Here is an 18,248-nt window from a genome sequence, read left to right on the forward strand (position 1 = left end):
GTTGGTAGGTTAATTGGTTATTGCAAATTGTCCCATGGTTAGGCTAGGATTAAATCAGGGGATTGCTGGGCAACATGGCTCGAAATGCCGGAAGGGCCTATATCTCCATAAAGTAAAACAAAAAAAAACAGAACTGCAAATTCTGGTTGTTAGTGTGCATGCTTTTTAGAACTTAAAAGGGTACAGTACAGTCCCTTCAGCCCGCAATGTTGTGGTGAACTTACTAAACTTGCAATTAAATGCCTAACTGAACCAATCTTTTCTGCCTACACAAGTCTATATCCCTGATTCTTTGCACATTCACGTGCCTGTCTGAATCCTATAAATGCCTCTGTTGTATTTTCAACACATTCCTTTTTTTTTGGAAGAAAATTGGGAAGTTTTATACAGGAAATATTGCTTGCTCTTTCAAAGCATTCTGTAAAGGAAGGTGAAGGCTGCTAGCCGGGAGCGATTTCATCTGATCTTCATCAGGCTTCCTTTTGCTACATGACATTAATAATGCAACAACATTGGGATCTAAACTCCCCCTTGAAACGGACATCAGCATAAAAATGCATACCAAATATATTTATATATCTTCAGAATGAATTGCTTCCACATTTTTAAAACAATGTGCGTGTATTTTTATTTGCCATGATATAAAACTTCCGCAAGTTATCTCTCTGACTCTTTCATTGTGGCACTGAAGGAAATGGCTAATTAATCATTTTATAACAAGGCTTCTCAACCTTTTTTATGCCATGGACTCTCCCATTAACCAAAGGGTCTGTGAACTCCAGGTTGGGAACCCCTGATTTATATCATTTCCTTGTGTAGTCAATCTCCTGTTAGAATTAAGGCAGAAGAGCAGAGGAACTCTAAAATTCCACTTTACTATCAAAGCCTCTGAAAAACAATTCCAAAGTGCAATAGTGTTAATTTTAACTCCTATTCTTCATCAAAAAAATAAATTGCTGGAGGAACTCAGTGGGTCAACAGCATCTGTCAAGGGAGATGGGCAGTCAATGCTTTGGGTCAAGACTCTTCATCTGCAGTCCACGGGAAGGAGAAGCACCTCTGGAAATTGACTCTCCATTTCCACTTACAGAATCTGCCTGACCCGCCGAGTTCTCCCAGCAGTTTGTTTTGTGCCCCACATTGCAGCATCTGCAGTCACTTTTGTCTCTGTCATTTCTTAATCATTTCCAGGGGTTGTGTAACTTTTAATTCACTGAAGAGTGTAATGTTAGGTTGTCACTTTATTTTTAAAAAAAAATCATAAGAAAGAAAAGACGATTTGATGTGCTGCCGTGCATTTCTTTAATATCACTTAAAACCATTCAGCTTAAAAATTGTACAGAAAATCATACTTCTAGGTGTTATGCAGAATTAAAAATAAGCCCTAAAGAAGCTCAGAGCCTAAAGGGTTAATACAAGATCCATGATGGCGATGGTGGTGTAAATTCAGAATATGTGGCACTATTTTTAAATTAATTCCCTGTCACTTCTGCCATTTATCTTCACTTTGGTGGCGGTTCCTTTCACAGTTGCAGTACTACACCACGGACAGGCCCATCCTTCAACCAACATCGTTCAAGTAACATTTGTTCTCATTGACACTTGGAGCTTCCTGTAGGCAAACTGGCCATCATGTATCATGTGTTACAATAACTGCAATTAAAAAGAAATGCACCAACAGGAAAATGCTCTATGATGTCCTGAGTATCACCAGAGTCAGGGGTTCCCAACATGGAGTCCACGGACCCCTTGCTTAATGACATAAAAAGGTTGGGGACCCCTGTACCAGATAATAAAACGTTAAATCAACTAAATATGAAATATCCCTGTCTTCAATAAATTGTTGCTGTAGTTGCTGAGAATATTGAATGCAATTTAGTTATAGAAAAAATGATTGTTGTTTTCCTTCCTTGTCAGTTGAAATGGTATTCTTCGAAACCTAAAAAATTCCCAAACTTTCTGCAATAGTCATAAAGTTGCAGGCAGCTCCTCCCTGTATAAGAAAGTGAGGCTTGAGTGGCTCTTGTGTGACCTCAGGTCTGTCCCATCATGTGGTGACTTTACAACTGACCTTCTGCCTTGACTTTCCTGCTCTAATCCCCATGCTCTTACAGTACTGCATTTTTATACATTTCATAATGGACAGAGTGACGGGGTATGAGAAGCAGATAGCAGGAACAGGAGAGGAAGAGCAATCTACAATCACAGTGTGGGATTTACTTGGATAATGTTGAAAACCTTAAACTACAATAATTTGATATTATCACATTTACATTGAATCACTGGTGTCCAGACTATAGTTTGCAAAATATTAACCAAACAGCAAATCAAACTGCCTGTCCCAAAGGTTAGGTAAACATAGCAAGCTCTGAGTTCACTGAGTAAATCTCGTATAACTTTAAGATCAGAGCAGGAAAAAAGATGAAGCAACACCATGACCCAGAAATCTGAAAGTGGAGTGTGTTTTTTTTTCCAATACTGTCCAGATGAAAAATAACTCTGTTTGGAGTGGAATGCTGTCATATATTTTCCCAATCGAAACACTCAACTCTGTCTGTTCAAGTATGCTCATATGGTTGTGAACCACACTTGTGCCAATGATGTGTTCTGGGTCGGAAGAACACCCAAAAGCCGTTTATTCTCTGTGCTGTAGGAATGTGGTACTGAAGCATGAATGTTGTTAGACAGCCCCATGTTATCAAGGTCTTAATAATATTGTCCAGTGGGGCCAAGATAGATGGGTCCTCTCCCATTAATTTACTTGCCTGGGCTCTTCAGGTTTTACTGCCCAACTGCTGAACAGTCTTCTGAAGCCCCCACCTATCACCTCAATCCACAGCCAACCCCTCTCCCTTTTCCTTAACATCCCCTATATATCTTCCCAACCTCAGATACCCTACCCCGCCCCCCGGCCCTTTGGCATGGACAACTCCTCCCCTCCCAACATTCTGGGCCAAAACCCTTTTCAATGGTCTGACCCATCAACACCAGGGGCATCCACCTTCTTGCTGGCATATGTTGTGCAACTCCTTGAGGATCATCACCTTGTGGTGGTGGAGGGGCTCGTGAGTTCTTGAGATTCCGATAGCCATGCTGTCTGTCATTTAGCTCCTGGTAGGATCACCCATGGTGGTAAGGTCAAGGGAGAGGCGCAGACAAGGAGCAATCCAACCAAGACCTCAGCGGCTGAGCTGGCAAAGGATGATGACAAATCTTAGCAGCTCTGAAGGTGGGGGAAGGCTTCAGCAGTGAAGAGTCCCTAGTTGTCTTGCATTCCTTGCCACTGGACCCAGACCCCGATCTGTCAAGGATAGTTGCTGCCTGTGCATCAGTCGCCCCGTTAAACAAAGTCACAGGCAGGCATTCTTCACTCTAACAGCCTGGATTAAACCCTGTGGCAATCAGCAAGTGGATAAGGAGGCAGGATTGTGAGGTCTGGCCCACACTGCACAAGAATATGTGGTGTTGGATTGGCTTCTATAGCCACCAGAGGAGCCATCAATAGACAACCCCCTTAGGATGGGTGGGGGGGGGGGGGGTTAACCAACCAACCTTTATGCCATGGACCAAAAACATTAAGCAAGGGGTCCATGGATCCTAGGTTGGAACCCCTGACTTAGGAGAACATCATACTTGACTTCAGTGACTGCATTACTACACATGCAAGTCTTCAGCAAGTGAGGAACATCTGTCCGGGACAGTCAGTGGCCCCTAGCACTTTGGCTTTCAGATGCTACTGAATTTTTACGATGGTAGGAACACAGCCAAGTGACTGTAAGTGCGCATGTAGTGATGGCTAAATGTATCCCAGTGGGCACTGGTGCATTTCCAGGCCCGTCCTTCAATGTAAATGGAGCAGATCACACATACTAACTTCCTGCCCTAAATTTCCATAACACAACCCTTTTCCTCCTGTAAGCTGATGTCACAACATACCAAAAAAAAAGACTGATGCTCCTACACATGTAAATGAACTAAGAGGGGGAAAGCAGCATTAGGCATAGGAGGAGAATCAGGCCACTTGGCCCATTGAGTCTGTTCAGCCATTCCATCATGGCTGATTTATTATCTCTCTTAGCCCCATTCTCCCTGTAAGCTTTGATGCCCTGACTAATCAAAACTTAGCAACATCTGCTTTAAATATACTCAACTGACTTGGTCTCTATGGCGTCCGCGGCAGAGAATTACACACGTTCACCACCCTCTGGCTAAATAAATTCTTCCTCATCTCTTTCGAACAGGTTGTATAAATAAATAAATTTATAGACTAAAGGGAGGACATTAATAGCCAGGGCAGATATAATTATAGAACAACAGTGTGAAATAGTGGTTAAAAATAATGTGGGAACAATGGCTAATAGCAGAGAGTTAAATTGCCCATGCAGTGATGAACTCATTGAAATAGAACAGTAACGGAGGCAATAATACACGACAAGAAAAACGGAGACAGGATTAAGTGTTCCAGAATATAACATATTTAGCAATAACAGAGTGGGAAGAAAAGGGGAGGTGGAGTAATAGTGAGTGTTAAAGATAATGTATGGCCAGCAGTCAACAAGGCAGGAATAGAATTATTTGACAACAGATAATAGGTAATAAAGGATTAACTGTAATATAGGCAAGATAATAGAAGGGGAACGGTGAAAAAAATATGCAAACAAATTAGGGAAGTGAGCAAGAAATATGGAATAATAATTGACAATAATTTAGCTACTTTAATCGTATCAGAGTAAACAAATTAGGAATGAAGTTTACAGGATTTTCTCATCCATATGCAAGAAGTCTGATGATAAAGAATTAATTGCTGGGGAGTGTGAAAAGGGTGAATAATTTTTAATAAAACACCAGAAATGGCAATTTAGGAGGCAATGCTTGTTAAAAGTAATGGCTTTTGCCTACACGCTGGGAAATTGGGGTAGGAATCGGACCTTTGGAAATGGACAAGATAAACCACAGGCAATGATACCAAAAGAGATCAAAATATTAAACAACTTTCTGCCTCAATATTTTCCATTTACTGGGTAATGTGACATGACAAATGAAATTAGAAATAATGCCATTAAATATGAAATAACAGGGAGATTATAATAAGGTTAAGCAGAGTCAATTTGGTTTTATGAAGGGAAAATTGTATTTGACAAAATAGAACCGAAAATTTGTGTGGAAGGATAATAAGATGGAATTAGTGGAAGTAGTATATCTGTGTTTAAAAAGAAGATATTTATAGTCATAGAGTAACAGAGCACGGCCTAATTCATCAATGCTATCCAAGACACCCATCTGCCTGTGTTTGACCCATATTTCTTTAAACCTTTCTTATCTATGTATCTGTCCAATGTCTTTAAATTTTTGTTATTATACCTGTCTCAATCACTTTATATAACGGCTTATTCTGTATCAGCACCAGCCACTGCATGAAGAAGTTGTCCTTCAGGTAGCTTTTAAATATTTCCTCCTCTCACCTTAAACCTATGTCCCTTCAACTTTAATTCCATTTCCCTTGGAAACAGACTGCATTCACCTTAAATAAGCCCCTTATGATTTTATACATCTCTATAAGGTCACCTCTTAGTCATCTACATTCTACAGTCCTAGCCTGCCCATTCTCTTGCAGTGATTCAGGTCCTGCCAAATACACTTAAATATTATTTGCTCTCTTTCTAGATTAATGGTAATTTTCCTATAACAGAGCAAGCAAACTATATACAATACTCCAACTGTGGTCTTACCAAGGTTTTGTCCATCTGCAGCGTATGACACAGTAGGTCTATAAAATAAGGTCTCGAAGAATGGAGTCACATATCAGCATGGATAAAGGTTTGGTTAAAGAACAAAAAAACAGCGTAGGACTAAGTATTTCTGTTTCAGATTGGCTGTGTTACTAGTGGGGCATCACAGAGATCAGTCCCACACCCTTGGTTATTTTATGATTTGCCTTAATGGCTTACTTCAAAAGACAATTAGAAATTTAGTGATCTAAGCCCAAGAGGAAAGTGTGCTGCAAAGAGAAAAGGCAGATCAAGCAGGGTGATTGACATTGTGAAATGTAGGAAAAAAGGGAGAGAAATTGTGAGGTTATCCACAAGTTGGAAGAATAGGAAAATAGAAAATATAAGTTTCCCCATCATCTTTCAAATGGTGGGGAAACTTGTAACTTTTAAAAAAGAGCTTGGTGTGTTGCTTCTTGTAATTCAGTTACAGCAACTATTCAGAAAGACCAATTCAGGCATACGGATGTAAGGAAGTTGCAATGAAAAAGCACAAGGCTTTGGAGAGAACTCACTTGGAGTTCTGTGTGCATTGTTGTTTTCCATACAATATACCCAGCGTTTGCACAGCGTTTCATTGGAACTTAGGATGATGGGATTGCCCTGTTTGAAAGGAGTAAGATTGCTGATCGAATTAGATAAGGGCAAGCGGAGATTTGAATGGAGCATGAAAACCAGCATGGATTGTTGGGCCAAATGGCTTGACTCAGCACTGATTCAATGCAGTTTAAGGTGCTCGATTTCTGTACAAATTATCTACATTTTCAAAAATTTCACACGAATGTGTGTTGTATATGTACATCATTATCCATGAACTGTCTAGAAGAATACTCTCTAGTTTTGAAATCCAGAAGAAAAACAAATAAAATACTAGAAATACACAGGCGATCTCTGTCCATCTGACAAGGACAGGCTAAGTAAAAAAGAAAATCCTGCAGCCAGCTCACCAGTTCGATTAAAGGATTTCTTGTGATGCACAAGGTTGGTTTACTCCGAACATTGCTTCTCATTTCTAGTGTTCATTTTATGTTCTGTTACACATCTCGCTGCTGTGTGTTATCTACACAACTGACTGATCCCCAAGGCAGGCCTTGGGACAATGATTCTTCCATTACAGGGAAGACTTGATGGGAAATATGGGCAAGCCCGTACAATTTGTGAGGACTATGGCAATGCAAACTCATGTTAAAGTTGAAAGCTGCTGATTAATGCAATATTCTTTGAATGGATGCCTCTTTTCAAAGAAAGTCACATTGGAATTATGAAGAGTAACATGTTTTAAAGAGGAAAGCAACTTGCAAATAACATTCAGTAATAACTCTTGAGACAGTGGAGCTCATTTCAACATACGATACCTTTTCACCACCCAGCATCCTTGCTGAGATCTTGTTTGAATCCAGTAATGTGAATTACTGAAGAGTTTGTCCATTTAATTTCTTTTAATAACTTAGAAAGGAATCATTAGTCTACATTCACCTCTACAGCAGAAGTTTAGAAATAGGTGTTTAAGATTTGGAAAGCTGGGTTTTTTTTAAAAAGCTGACCGACCGTCTGCAATACCTGCACAAAAGTGCAAGTGAGGGGAGATCTGCTTTTGGTCACTGATGCTGAATGCATGTGAGAATATTCGTGGCTGGCTATAGTTGCCTCAACACATTCAGTCCATTGCAATCAATGTAACTGCGTCGCCATGACAAGTTTACATGCATCGAGCATGAGGCACCAAAGAGGATCTTCATGCCCTGTTTTCTAATTAGCTTCTGAACACGTGTATGTGCTCTATAACGCAGCTGATATGCTTTTTGCAGCTCTCTATATTGAACACAGATTTTGTGTCTATCTTACTAAAGTAAAAATCCTATTGTAAACCACGCCATGTCCTATTTATTCAGCTTGATCTCTGCACCTTTCCATAGTTCCTAACTCAAGTTTTTTTTTTGTTCAAGCATCTAATTTCATCAGTGTGGAAACTTCACACCTTAATACCATTCATTAAGCACATACAATGTGATATTCCCATCTGCCTCACACTTTGGATTCGTTCTCTAGATTTGTAACCTCCCCATTCTGCTCTGCTTGCTCCTCATGGCTCTTGCTGTCAGCTTGCTCTCGCTCCTCGTTCTCTTCCTCCTCTTCCTCCTCCTCATTAAGTTTGGAGGAGATTGACCAGGTGAGGGGCAGTTCTGCTTTGTTGATAATCTCCGCCATTTCTTTGGCACTGCAGGCTGGAGTCTTTGTCTCATAAGTTTCATGGAAGTTGTTATAATCAACTTCGTAGAACCCCTCTTCCAGTGACAGGACAGGCATGAAGCGATAACCCCACAGAATCTCACTGGTAACATATGAACTTCGAGCTTGACACGTCATACCTGTGTAGATAGAAAGACACCAATAAACATATATTATTCCATATACATATTAAATACAGATTTCACAGAATCTTTCCTTGGAATGATTTACATTGATCTTTACAGTTGCCTGAATCATTCATGTTTATCTGTGAGATCGACAAGGAAAGAACTGGTCATCTCCTCCGTTTTGTAAGAAACAAACTTTGTTCAATTATGTTCCCATAGAGTATCCTGGTTCATTTCACTATTTAAAAGTGTTAGTTAAATACAAATTGAAGTTAATTGAATACAAGTTAAGTACATGGAAAACACCTTTCAGCTCTTCTAGCCTGTTCCACCATGCCATAAGATCATAACTGATCCAGTACTAATCTCCCACCTTTTCCTGAAGTCTCGTTATACTTTGTTGTCAAAAATATGTCAATGTCAGATGTGAATTTAACAATAAAACCCATGGCAATCAGATCTCATGGAAGAAACTTCCCAATTTCTACCACTTCCTGTGCAAAAGAGCGGTTCTTAACTACAGTCCTGAAAAGCCTGGCTGGAATTTTTAAACCAGGGACGCTCACCTTCAAGTTGCCAACCACCAGAAATGGTTTCTCTCTGTCTATCTCATATCTCCTTAATACCTTGAATGTTTAAATCAAATTGAACTCTAACGTACAAAGAGAGTGATAACAAGAAATCAGGCAATACGAAACTTCTGTAGTTCACGTAAACTCACCTTGTAATTTAATATGTGAAATCCAAGTTTGATCACAATAATAATAATAAATTACAAGGTTTTCTCAAAGTATTTTGCTACCTATTCTAGGAATAAGACTTCTTTTCAAAAAGTTCCTGAAATGTCAGCAATGCTGAAGGAGAAAGTGCAAGTTATTTCCAACTTTTCCATAGATGCTACCAATTTTAAGGTAGAATATTGGAAAATCATTTGTGGACCTTTTAATCTATTCTTCTGGTCTGCTCTAACTCAAAATTGTAAACATAATTTATAACATATAAAACTAATTAGATTATTGTTTCAAATCAATGATATAACATGAATGGAGAAATCCCAGAACTTAGCACTACTTCTGGATTTTAATTTTGTGATATTCTGCATTAAAATAGGTCGGACATGATCTTCTAGAAGCACCTGTAACTCCCAGCAGTGCTTTATGAGTTTGATTTTTGGATAAGCTTTTTGACATCTGTACATTTTTACCAATTTATTATTTTCAAAACCTTACAAAAAATGTGAATCTCATTAAACAAATCAGATCTATCTGACACTTGGTGCACAATCCAATAAATTTTTAAGCTTTCATGTGTTACTGTTGAACATAGCTCACACAAGATTCTTGACAATGAGGTGATATTTTACAAGGATATCCTATTTCAACAGTTGTTGTGCCTAATATAAAATTATGAATCTGCTCTATATGAATCTCTGAGCACCAATAATCCAGCGCACTAAAGACTTTTTGTCCTGATGAAGGGTTTTGGCTCGAAATGTCAACTGTTTACTCTTTTCTATTGCTGCTTGGCCTGTGGATTTCCTCCAGCATTTTGTGTGTGTCACTAAAGACTTTGGTGTGCTGGACTAGAAGATTCTCTAAACTAGTAGTGTGATCACTCTTGTTGGGTATGATATTCTCCCAAGACGTTTTTCCCTTAATGGAGAACAACTGTGCAAGATCTTGTTTAATGTTGGGAGGCTAATATCAGGGTCAGGGTCAATGGCAAGGAATGCAAGATGACTGGGGAGCCTTCACTGCCACCATGATGTGTCATCAACTTCTGCCAGCTTCACCTCTGAGGTCTTCGTTGGATTGTTCTTTGTTTGGAACCTCCCCCTGAACCTTACTGCCATGGGTGACACTACCAGGAGCAAGGCTCCAGACATCATCACTCTTCGGATCTCGAGAACTCACAAGCCTCTCCACCATGACACGGTGACAATCCTTGGAGAAGCTATTAGACTATTAGAGGATATTCCTAATTAATACCCCAACACACTTTAAAATCTTTTTTTGGATGTACCACTGTACAGGCAGTCCCTGGGTTATGAACAAGTTCCGTTCCTGAGTCCGTCCTTAAGTCAGATTTGTACGTAAGTCAGAACAGGTGCATCTGGTACTATTTAGCGTCCATTAGTCAAACATTTGTCTTAGTATAGAGTATATATTTTACCTTTCTATGCATATAAAACACTTCAGAAATGTAAGTATTTTGATAATTAAACAGTTGCATTGCTTAGTAATAACTGTAGCTTTCATTGGGGCAAGGCCTTTCACCAGCTCCATTATTCTCACTTTATCCTTTATCCTTTAAAATTGTTCTGATTGTTGACCGACTGTAGCCTAATGCTTTTCCAATGGTTGATGGTGTTTTACCTCTTTCCGATTGCTTTATTATTCCCACTTTACTTTCAATCGTGATCGTTTTCCATCAACAGAACAGAAACACTGCGGATTCAGCAGCAGATGCAGGCGGCATGTCCTGAGCTCCCCTGGATCCTAAAGTCCACCCACACTGAGCCAGGTTAAGTGGGACAAGTGGGGGCGGTGCTGACTGGAAAGGTGGGGAGATGTCAGGATGAATCTTGCTAAGAAAAATTTAAGCCAAATACGAAATTACACACTCAACACCGTGTTAATGGCAACATGATCTGACTTAAAATGGTGGATGCTGATGAATTTTTAATATAATAGGTTTTATGGCAGGCTGTTTGTAAGTACGAGTAGTTCGTAAGTTGGACGTTCATAACTCGGGGTCTGCCTGTATTATAATAATGGTTCTTGTGAACCTGTTAAATTTAGAGGGATAGAGGGAAATGGGGTCCTGCTCATCTTAAAGGTAGAAAGTGAACCAGTGCCCAGCAAGTTGAAAGAGATTGCAAGAACTAGGGCCCCAGCTAGTCAGAAAGGAGTATGGCATTAATCACCCGGTGATCCAGATTCTAAGCCATCAGGATTTCCAAGTGCTTGGATAGTGGAATCTCTGAATTTTACTGTACTGCATTAAAGCTCAGAAATTAGTGATGCGAACATTAACATGGTTTCCTGCATATTTACTCTGTGAATGTTGCCACCCACGGGGAAGTCAGAATGTGTCATAAATTTAAATATACACAAGATGCTTTTGGCTCTTCCTTCTGTTCCTCCTAACCACCTCCTTGAATGAGTTAAAGCATAAATATTTATTACAGTGTGAGGGTGATTTTTTTTTAGAGTTCATGTAGTGAATGATTCATAAACAGTTTTGGAAGTGTGCCATGCACTATTAGAATATTTACTATTAAAGCACAGTTTCATGAGCCTGATGGTTGTTACCCAGCAAGTAAAAGGTGCAAAACTAGGACTTTATTCCTGCATAGGACACTGAGTATATAGCATCATAAAGGGTATAGACAATATGGATGGTCACTGTCTTTTTCCAAGTATAGGGGAGTATAAAACAAGAGGACATACACTCAGTGGCCATTTTATTAGGTACACCTGTACACCTGCTAGTTAATGCAAATATCTAATCAGCCAATCGTGTGGTAAAAGCATGCAGATATGGTCAAGAGATTCAGTTGTTGTTCAGATCAAACATTACAAGGGGAAGAAATATGATCTAAGTGGCTTAGACCGTGGAATGATTGTTGGTGCCAGATGGGGTGGTTTGAGTATCTCAGAAACTGCTGAAAGGTTGGAGGAGAATAGCCAGATTGGTTCAAGCTGACAGGAAGGTGACAGTTACTCAAATAACTACTTGTTATAACACTGGTGTGCAGAAGGACATCTCTGAATGCACGTGTCGAACCTTGAAGTGGATGGGCTACAGCAACAGAAGACCACAAACATACATTTGGTGGCCACAAGGTACAGAAGGTACATAATAAAGTGGCCATTGGGTGAAAATTTAAGGTGAAAGAGATAAAAGATGAACAAAAAACCCGATGGGCAACCTTCTCTATGCAGCTTGGTGGGTATATGAAACGAGCTGCCAGGGTATATGTACTAAGTGAAAAAGACACTTGGACAGGTCTGTGGATAGAAAAGGTTTAGTGGGATAAGGGATAACTGCAGGCAAATGGAACCACATCAGATAGTCACCTTGGTCAGCACAGGCGGGATTGACTGAAGTTCCTGGTTTCATGCTGCATAACTCGGTGCTTTGCCCAGGATCATCACCTTATCATAGTGGAGAAGCTTGGAAGTTCCTGAGATCCCGAGGATGATGTCTTCTGGAGCTTAGCCCCTGGTAGGGTCACCCATAGCGGTAAGGCCGTGGGATCCAGACAAAAAGCAATCCAACCAGGGTCCTCAGTGGTGAAGCTGGTGGAAGGTATGTGACATCATAATGGCAGTGAAGGCTGGACAGTCCCCAGTAGTCTTGCATTCCATGCCACTGGAACCTGGCCCCAATCTAGCAAGGCTGCCTGTGCATTAGCTCCTCGTGTTAAACAAAGTCACGCACAGGCATTCTCCATCGTGGGAATAACCCCTCAGGAGAACATCACACTCGATTCAAGTGATTGCGCTACCTCTGTAACTCTATGATCACGTCAAGTAACTAGAGTAGCAGTGAAGGCAGCACTGGATTCATTGTGTTCTGTGCATGTATGGTCAGTCCATGGTAAGGAAAGTTTTGTAAAAAAAAGAGCAACATTTACATTGTGTGTTGGAATGTTAGGCATGTACTTTTCTGATGTAAACATGCTGCGAAGGAGTGGTTGAGGTCCTTCCAAGGTTCTGTCCCTGGGTTGTCAGTGACAGCCTCAGCCAAATGACGATTATCATCTAGAATTTTTACCTTTGGAACTGATAGCTTGTCTCTTTATCTCCCAGCAGTGTCAGGAGCTCAGCAGCTATGTAACACAGTAACAGGACGATGTATCTACATGTCGCCATAATTTATTACTGGTGGGTCATGACACACATCTTTTAATGAAAGCGCCATTGACGTTTTTAAAATGGAATCGATGGTAGCAGTAATTTTATGAGCTGCTTCTTTGTTAGTTCGTGCACATAAGTATTGCAATCACTCGAGTCTTCCCTCCATTGAGGACATTTATAGCAGCAGGTGCAGAAAGAAGCCCTGGAAGATCATAGGGGCACCAATCATTCCAACTATAAACTGTTCCAGCTGTTTCATCTGGCAAACGGTATTGCAGCATTAAAACCAGGATCAACAGGCTATCGGAAAGCTTCTTTTAATTTCACATGTCTGTACATTGCAACAGAGTCATAATGCAAAGATTTTTACTCCCTCTCGTTGTGGGATGGATGTAGTATTTAAATAAATTCTAAATGTTCTCCTCGGGGGTTATTCCCTTAATGGAGAATGCATATGTGTGATTTTGTTTAATGTGAGAAGGCTGATGCATGGGCAGCCATCACAGGGTTTATAACAGATCAGGGTCATGGTCCACTGGCGTGGAATGTAAGATGACTGGGGAGCATTCACTGATGAAGCTTCTCCCCACTTGCACTGCTGCTGTGATATATCAGCATCCTCTGCCAGATCCACTGTTGAGGTCGTGGTTGAATCGCCTTTGACTGGAGCTTTCCCCTTGACCTGACACCGTGGGTGACCCGACCAGGAGCTAAGCTCCAAACGGCATCTCTCTCAGGATCTCCGGAGCTCACAAACCATTATGACACGGCGACTGCCCTGCGGTGCACAAAACGTGTGTTGGAGATGAAGGAAATATGATCAGTCAAGTATTTTCTACAAGTAACCAGGACCTCTTGATAATACTGAAGTGATAATTCATAAGTTTGTTGCTTCAAAATGAAGGTAGGTAGGATATCAGAACTAATATTTGATTCCATCTTGAGCAAAACTGTTAATCTGATGGCAGAATGTTCTCAATAATATGATTTTGGATGGCAGCCACAGAATACAATGAACCTAGAACATCAGACATTGTTCTACCTGCTGAGTATTTGCAGCATTTTCAAGTTTTAAGCACACACAGTGTTTTGCTTTTGACGTATAACACTTCTAATATTGTCTGCTTCCTTCCACACAAGGAGGTATTACGTTCTGACAAACTGAACCAAAAATTATGGATATATTCGGAACGGTGGTATTAAAATCATTTGTTTCAATGTCATGCTTTCTGGAATCTCTCCAGACCCACAAGCTCTTGAACATACTCATTCCTCCAGAGCAGGGGTGGGCAAACTTTTTGACTTGAGGGCCACAAAGGGTTCTAAAATTTGACAGGGGGGCCGGACCAGGAGCAGATGGACAGAGTGTTTTGGTAATACACCTCATAAGAGAAAATAAAATATCATGGGATATGTAGAAAACATGTGCTTTAATTTCAATTGAAAATGAACAAATGCATTACAACAAAATATCTGTCTTTGAAGTCCCATGGTATTTAGCTATTTATTGAAATGATTTTTAAAACACTGAAAATTAAATGAATAAAATACAGCTTTTTTTAATAGTAACAGTTATTATTTTAAAGCACTGAAAATTCTGTTATCCTTCAAGATATTATCATCATCACTCTCCTCCTGACTGTCTTTATTTCAAAAACGGTAGGAGATGCAGGTCTACTTGTCCTGCTCCTTCTTATTCAATTGTCCCCTGTGCCAAAACTCAACAACGACCCGCACAATGACAAAGCAGGGAGAGCGCGCCAATATGCGGAGCTCTGTGCTCGCAAATCCCCGCAGGCTATCTCCCTTAGCCGGAACGCTAGCTAATTGTGAGCCGGTTTGGATGTGCCAGGAAATGGGTCGCCACAAGGTCACAAAGTAAAGCGCAAATGTGGAGTAATACGCTGCACCTCAACAAAGGTCAATGTATATAGAGTGCGTCATCTATTGGGAAAACGCCAGAATTGCGGGGAGAAAACGTTAACAAGGTTTATTAATATAATTTCATCAAGTTCTGCGGGCTGGATTAAAAAGCTTAACGGGCCGCATATGGCCTGCGGGCCGTAGTTTGCCCATGCCTGCTCTAGAGCACAGAACACAGAACAGTACAGCAGAGGTAAGTCTCTTTGACTAATGAAGTTGCACCAAATGTATTAAACTAGTAACTAAACACCTAACAAAATGAATCCATTCCATCTACACAAGATCCTTATAATTCTGGCTTCTTGTGTATCACTGATAGTAATAACCCTATCATATATCTTCAGCCTCCAAGAATACCACAGGAAAATCCACCTTAAATTTCTCTCTCTCCCTTATTCTCCAACTTTACTTTGTTCCCCATAACCTTATGTGGCTTATTCATTTATAGCAATGTAAAGTGTAAGTGTTGGTTAAAGGTTGGTAGGATCAATAATCCCTCATGACCTTTGCAAAGCTATAGGTACTATGCTTTAGGTAAATTAGTATCACTGTTGAAATAATTGATCCCATGTCCCTGATAATACTCCACTAATAAATCACAAGAGGAATCTAATCTCTTTGACCAAACTTTTGGTTAACTGCCCTAACGTGAAGCCCAGTATCAAACACAGGCACAAAAAGCAGAATGGGGTAAGTCGGTTTGATGAAGCTTGAGTCTTCTGTTAGATCATTGAAGAAATTTGGCCTTACTTCCATATTTTGCCCTGTTCAGGTATTCCTCATTTCTGGTAGGGAAACACCCAAAAATATTCTCCTTCTGTAACCTGCTGAAGGGTCTTAGGTGTGGAGCATTAAGCTTAATTCTCTTTCCACAGATGATGCCTAACCTCAGTGTTCCATCATCTTCTGTGTTTTTTAAATTTCAGATTTCCAGTACCTACAGTTCCTTCAATTTTATTCAAGTGTTATAGTTATTGTAAGTAACAGCTCAGAACTGTTATCTTGTAGGGAACAAACCAAAATAGATTATTGTTTGACTGGGAGAAGAATGGCAATGGAAAATGGAGGAAATCAATTTTAATGCAAATTTTGCTGTTGTACTGAGCTAAATCAGATATTTTAATTTGTTGGAGGGTGCTTGTTTGTCCATTAGGAAATCCATTCAAGTGCAAGCCACTGAGAAAGTTAATTCTCTCACTAGCTAAATTCACAATGATATTCCCTGTGTTCTGGACCAACGATCTAACTTCAAATAGAAGTGGCATTTCAATTTTGGACGTAGCTATATAGGACCCTGGTCAGACCCCACTTGGAGTACTGTGCTCAGTTCTGGTTGCCTCACTACAGGAAGGATGTGGAAGCCATAGAAAGGGTGCAGAGGAGATTTACAAGGATGTTGCCTGGATTGGGGAGCGTGCCTTATGAGAATAGGTTGAGCGAACTCAACTTTTTCTCCTTGGAGCGATGGAGGATGACAGGTGACCTGATGGAGGTGTATAAGATGGTGAGAGGCATTGACTGTGTGGATAGTCAGAGGCTTTTTCCCAGGGCTGAAATGGCTAACACGAGAGGTCACAGTTTTAAGGTGCTTGGAAGTAGGTACTGGAGAGCTGTCGGGTAGGTCTTTTACGCAGAGAGTGGTGGGTGTGTGGAATGGGCCGCCGGCGATGGTGGTGGAGGCGGATACAATAGGGTCTTCTAAGAGACATGGAGACACAGGTACATGGAGCTTAGAAAAATAGAGGGCTCTGGGTAACCCTAGGTAATTTCTAAAGTAAGTACATATTCGGCACAGCATTGTGGGCCAGAAGGCCTGTATTGTGCTGAAGGTTTTCTATGTTTCTGTGTTTCTAAGTGTCTAAAGTGGCATTTCCATTTTGGACATATCAAATAGGTGACAAGGTGGATGAACTCTTGATCATTTGCAGTAAGTCATTCCCAGGAAATCCTCCTGGCTATGAAGTGAGCTTCATTAGATCTTTACAAATATCAGATAGAACAAACCTTCTTTCCTTTCAGTTGAAGCTAAGAAACCCGGGTCACACTGTAGCAGTCCAACCAGTTTGCCTCTTCAATAGCTCTTACCATTTTACCGTCTCTCAACAGGTAGCCCTCTTAGGCTGAGTCTGAGAATTGCGTCTTCATTGAGCATGATAATTGAGGTCAATGCCCCAGTGTAATCCTGAGGGGGTGGGGGTGATGCTCTCTGGGAAGTGGCATTCCTGGAAAGCAATATTAAACTAGGACCTGGTCTCGCCATACAAGATTCTCTCAGCATGGTTTTGGAGAAGAATGGGGAATAATCTAAGTGTCCTAGAGAACTCTTAGCTCTCATTCAATATCACTAGTATATTCCTGCCACTGACTGTAAGGGTTTCCCCGTGACTGTGTGGGTTTCCAAAGGCATACCTGTTGGTACGTTAATTGTTCATTGTAAATTGTCCTGTGATTAGGCTAGGGTTAAACTGGGGGTTGCTGGGCAGTGTGGTTCAAAGGGCCTATTCTGTGCTGGATCTCAATAAATAAATAATATCTGGTCTTTATCTTACTGTTTTATGTGCGGTTGCTTGGTTGGCATTTTCTCTGCAGTACAAGCAATACTTCAAAAATAATCAGTTATAAGACACTTAAATGTTGTGTGTTGCTCTGCAGAAAGACCTCTGTAACTATTTTCACTAACTTAGTTATCAACCCAGCCATCAAGCTTTCACTGGTAGCTCCATTGCAGGGGAGAATTAATATAGTCACAACCAGCAAGTGGAGCAGTGGTATGAATTTGAATTGGCTGAGTCATTGTGCATACAGTCCCTGATAGATTAAGCCTGACATCAAAGCCTTTAGAGAATCTGTGACCAATTTGTAGAACTCTAGCCTCTGCGTCAGAAATTGTAGAGTCAATCCCACTCCAGAGACTTAGAAGCATATCTCGCCTGACATTCCAAGGCAGCACGAATCCTGGGATGTTTTCAAGGAAGCTTATCCTTAGATCTTGCCTCAGAGAGATGAGGTTTATTTGTCACATATACATTGAAACATATAGTGAAATGCATCATTTGCGTCGGCAACGATTGTGCTGGGAGCAGCCAGCAAATGTTGCCACTCTTCTGGCATCGACATAGTGTGTCACAAGTCGCTAACCCCATCCGTGTGTCTTTGGAATGTGGGAGGAAACTGGAGCATCGGAGGAATCCCATGCGATCTTGGAGAGAACATACAAACTCCTCCTTACAGACAGCAGTGAGAATCTAACCCAAATTTTGCAAGAAGTGCTGTAAAACATTGCACTATCTGCTTTGTCACCATTCCACCTAATCACAGTGTCCTGGCATTGGACG

At 40.6% G+C, this 18,248-nt stretch overlaps 1 protein-coding gene across 3 annotated transcripts in view; it reads right to left on the reverse strand.

The window, feature by feature from the left end:
* Window positions 1-2,928: 2,928 nt before the first annotated feature.
* kcnj6 (potassium inwardly rectifying channel subfamily J member 6) overlaps window positions 2,929-18,248 on the reverse strand; it is a 223,355-nt gene continuing 208,035 nt past the window's right edge. For 2 of the 3 annotated variants that reach the window (XM_059968790.1, XM_059968788.1), the window contains exon 3: window positions 2,929-8,137. In XM_059968790.1, the coding sequence (XP_059824773.1) occupies window positions 7,794-8,137 (344 nt within the window). In that variant the 3' untranslated portion in view covers window positions 2,929-7,793. The remainder of the gene's footprint in view (window positions 8,138-18,248) is intronic. The other variant, XM_059968791.1, reaches the window with a different exon arrangement.

This window comes from Hypanus sabinus, chromosome 4 (assembly GCF_030144855.1).
Source record: "Hypanus sabinus isolate sHypSab1 chromosome 4, sHypSab1.hap1, whole genome shotgun sequence".
NCBI classification, from domain to species: domain Eukaryota; kingdom Metazoa; phylum Chordata; class Chondrichthyes; order Myliobatiformes; family Dasyatidae; genus Hypanus; species Hypanus sabinus.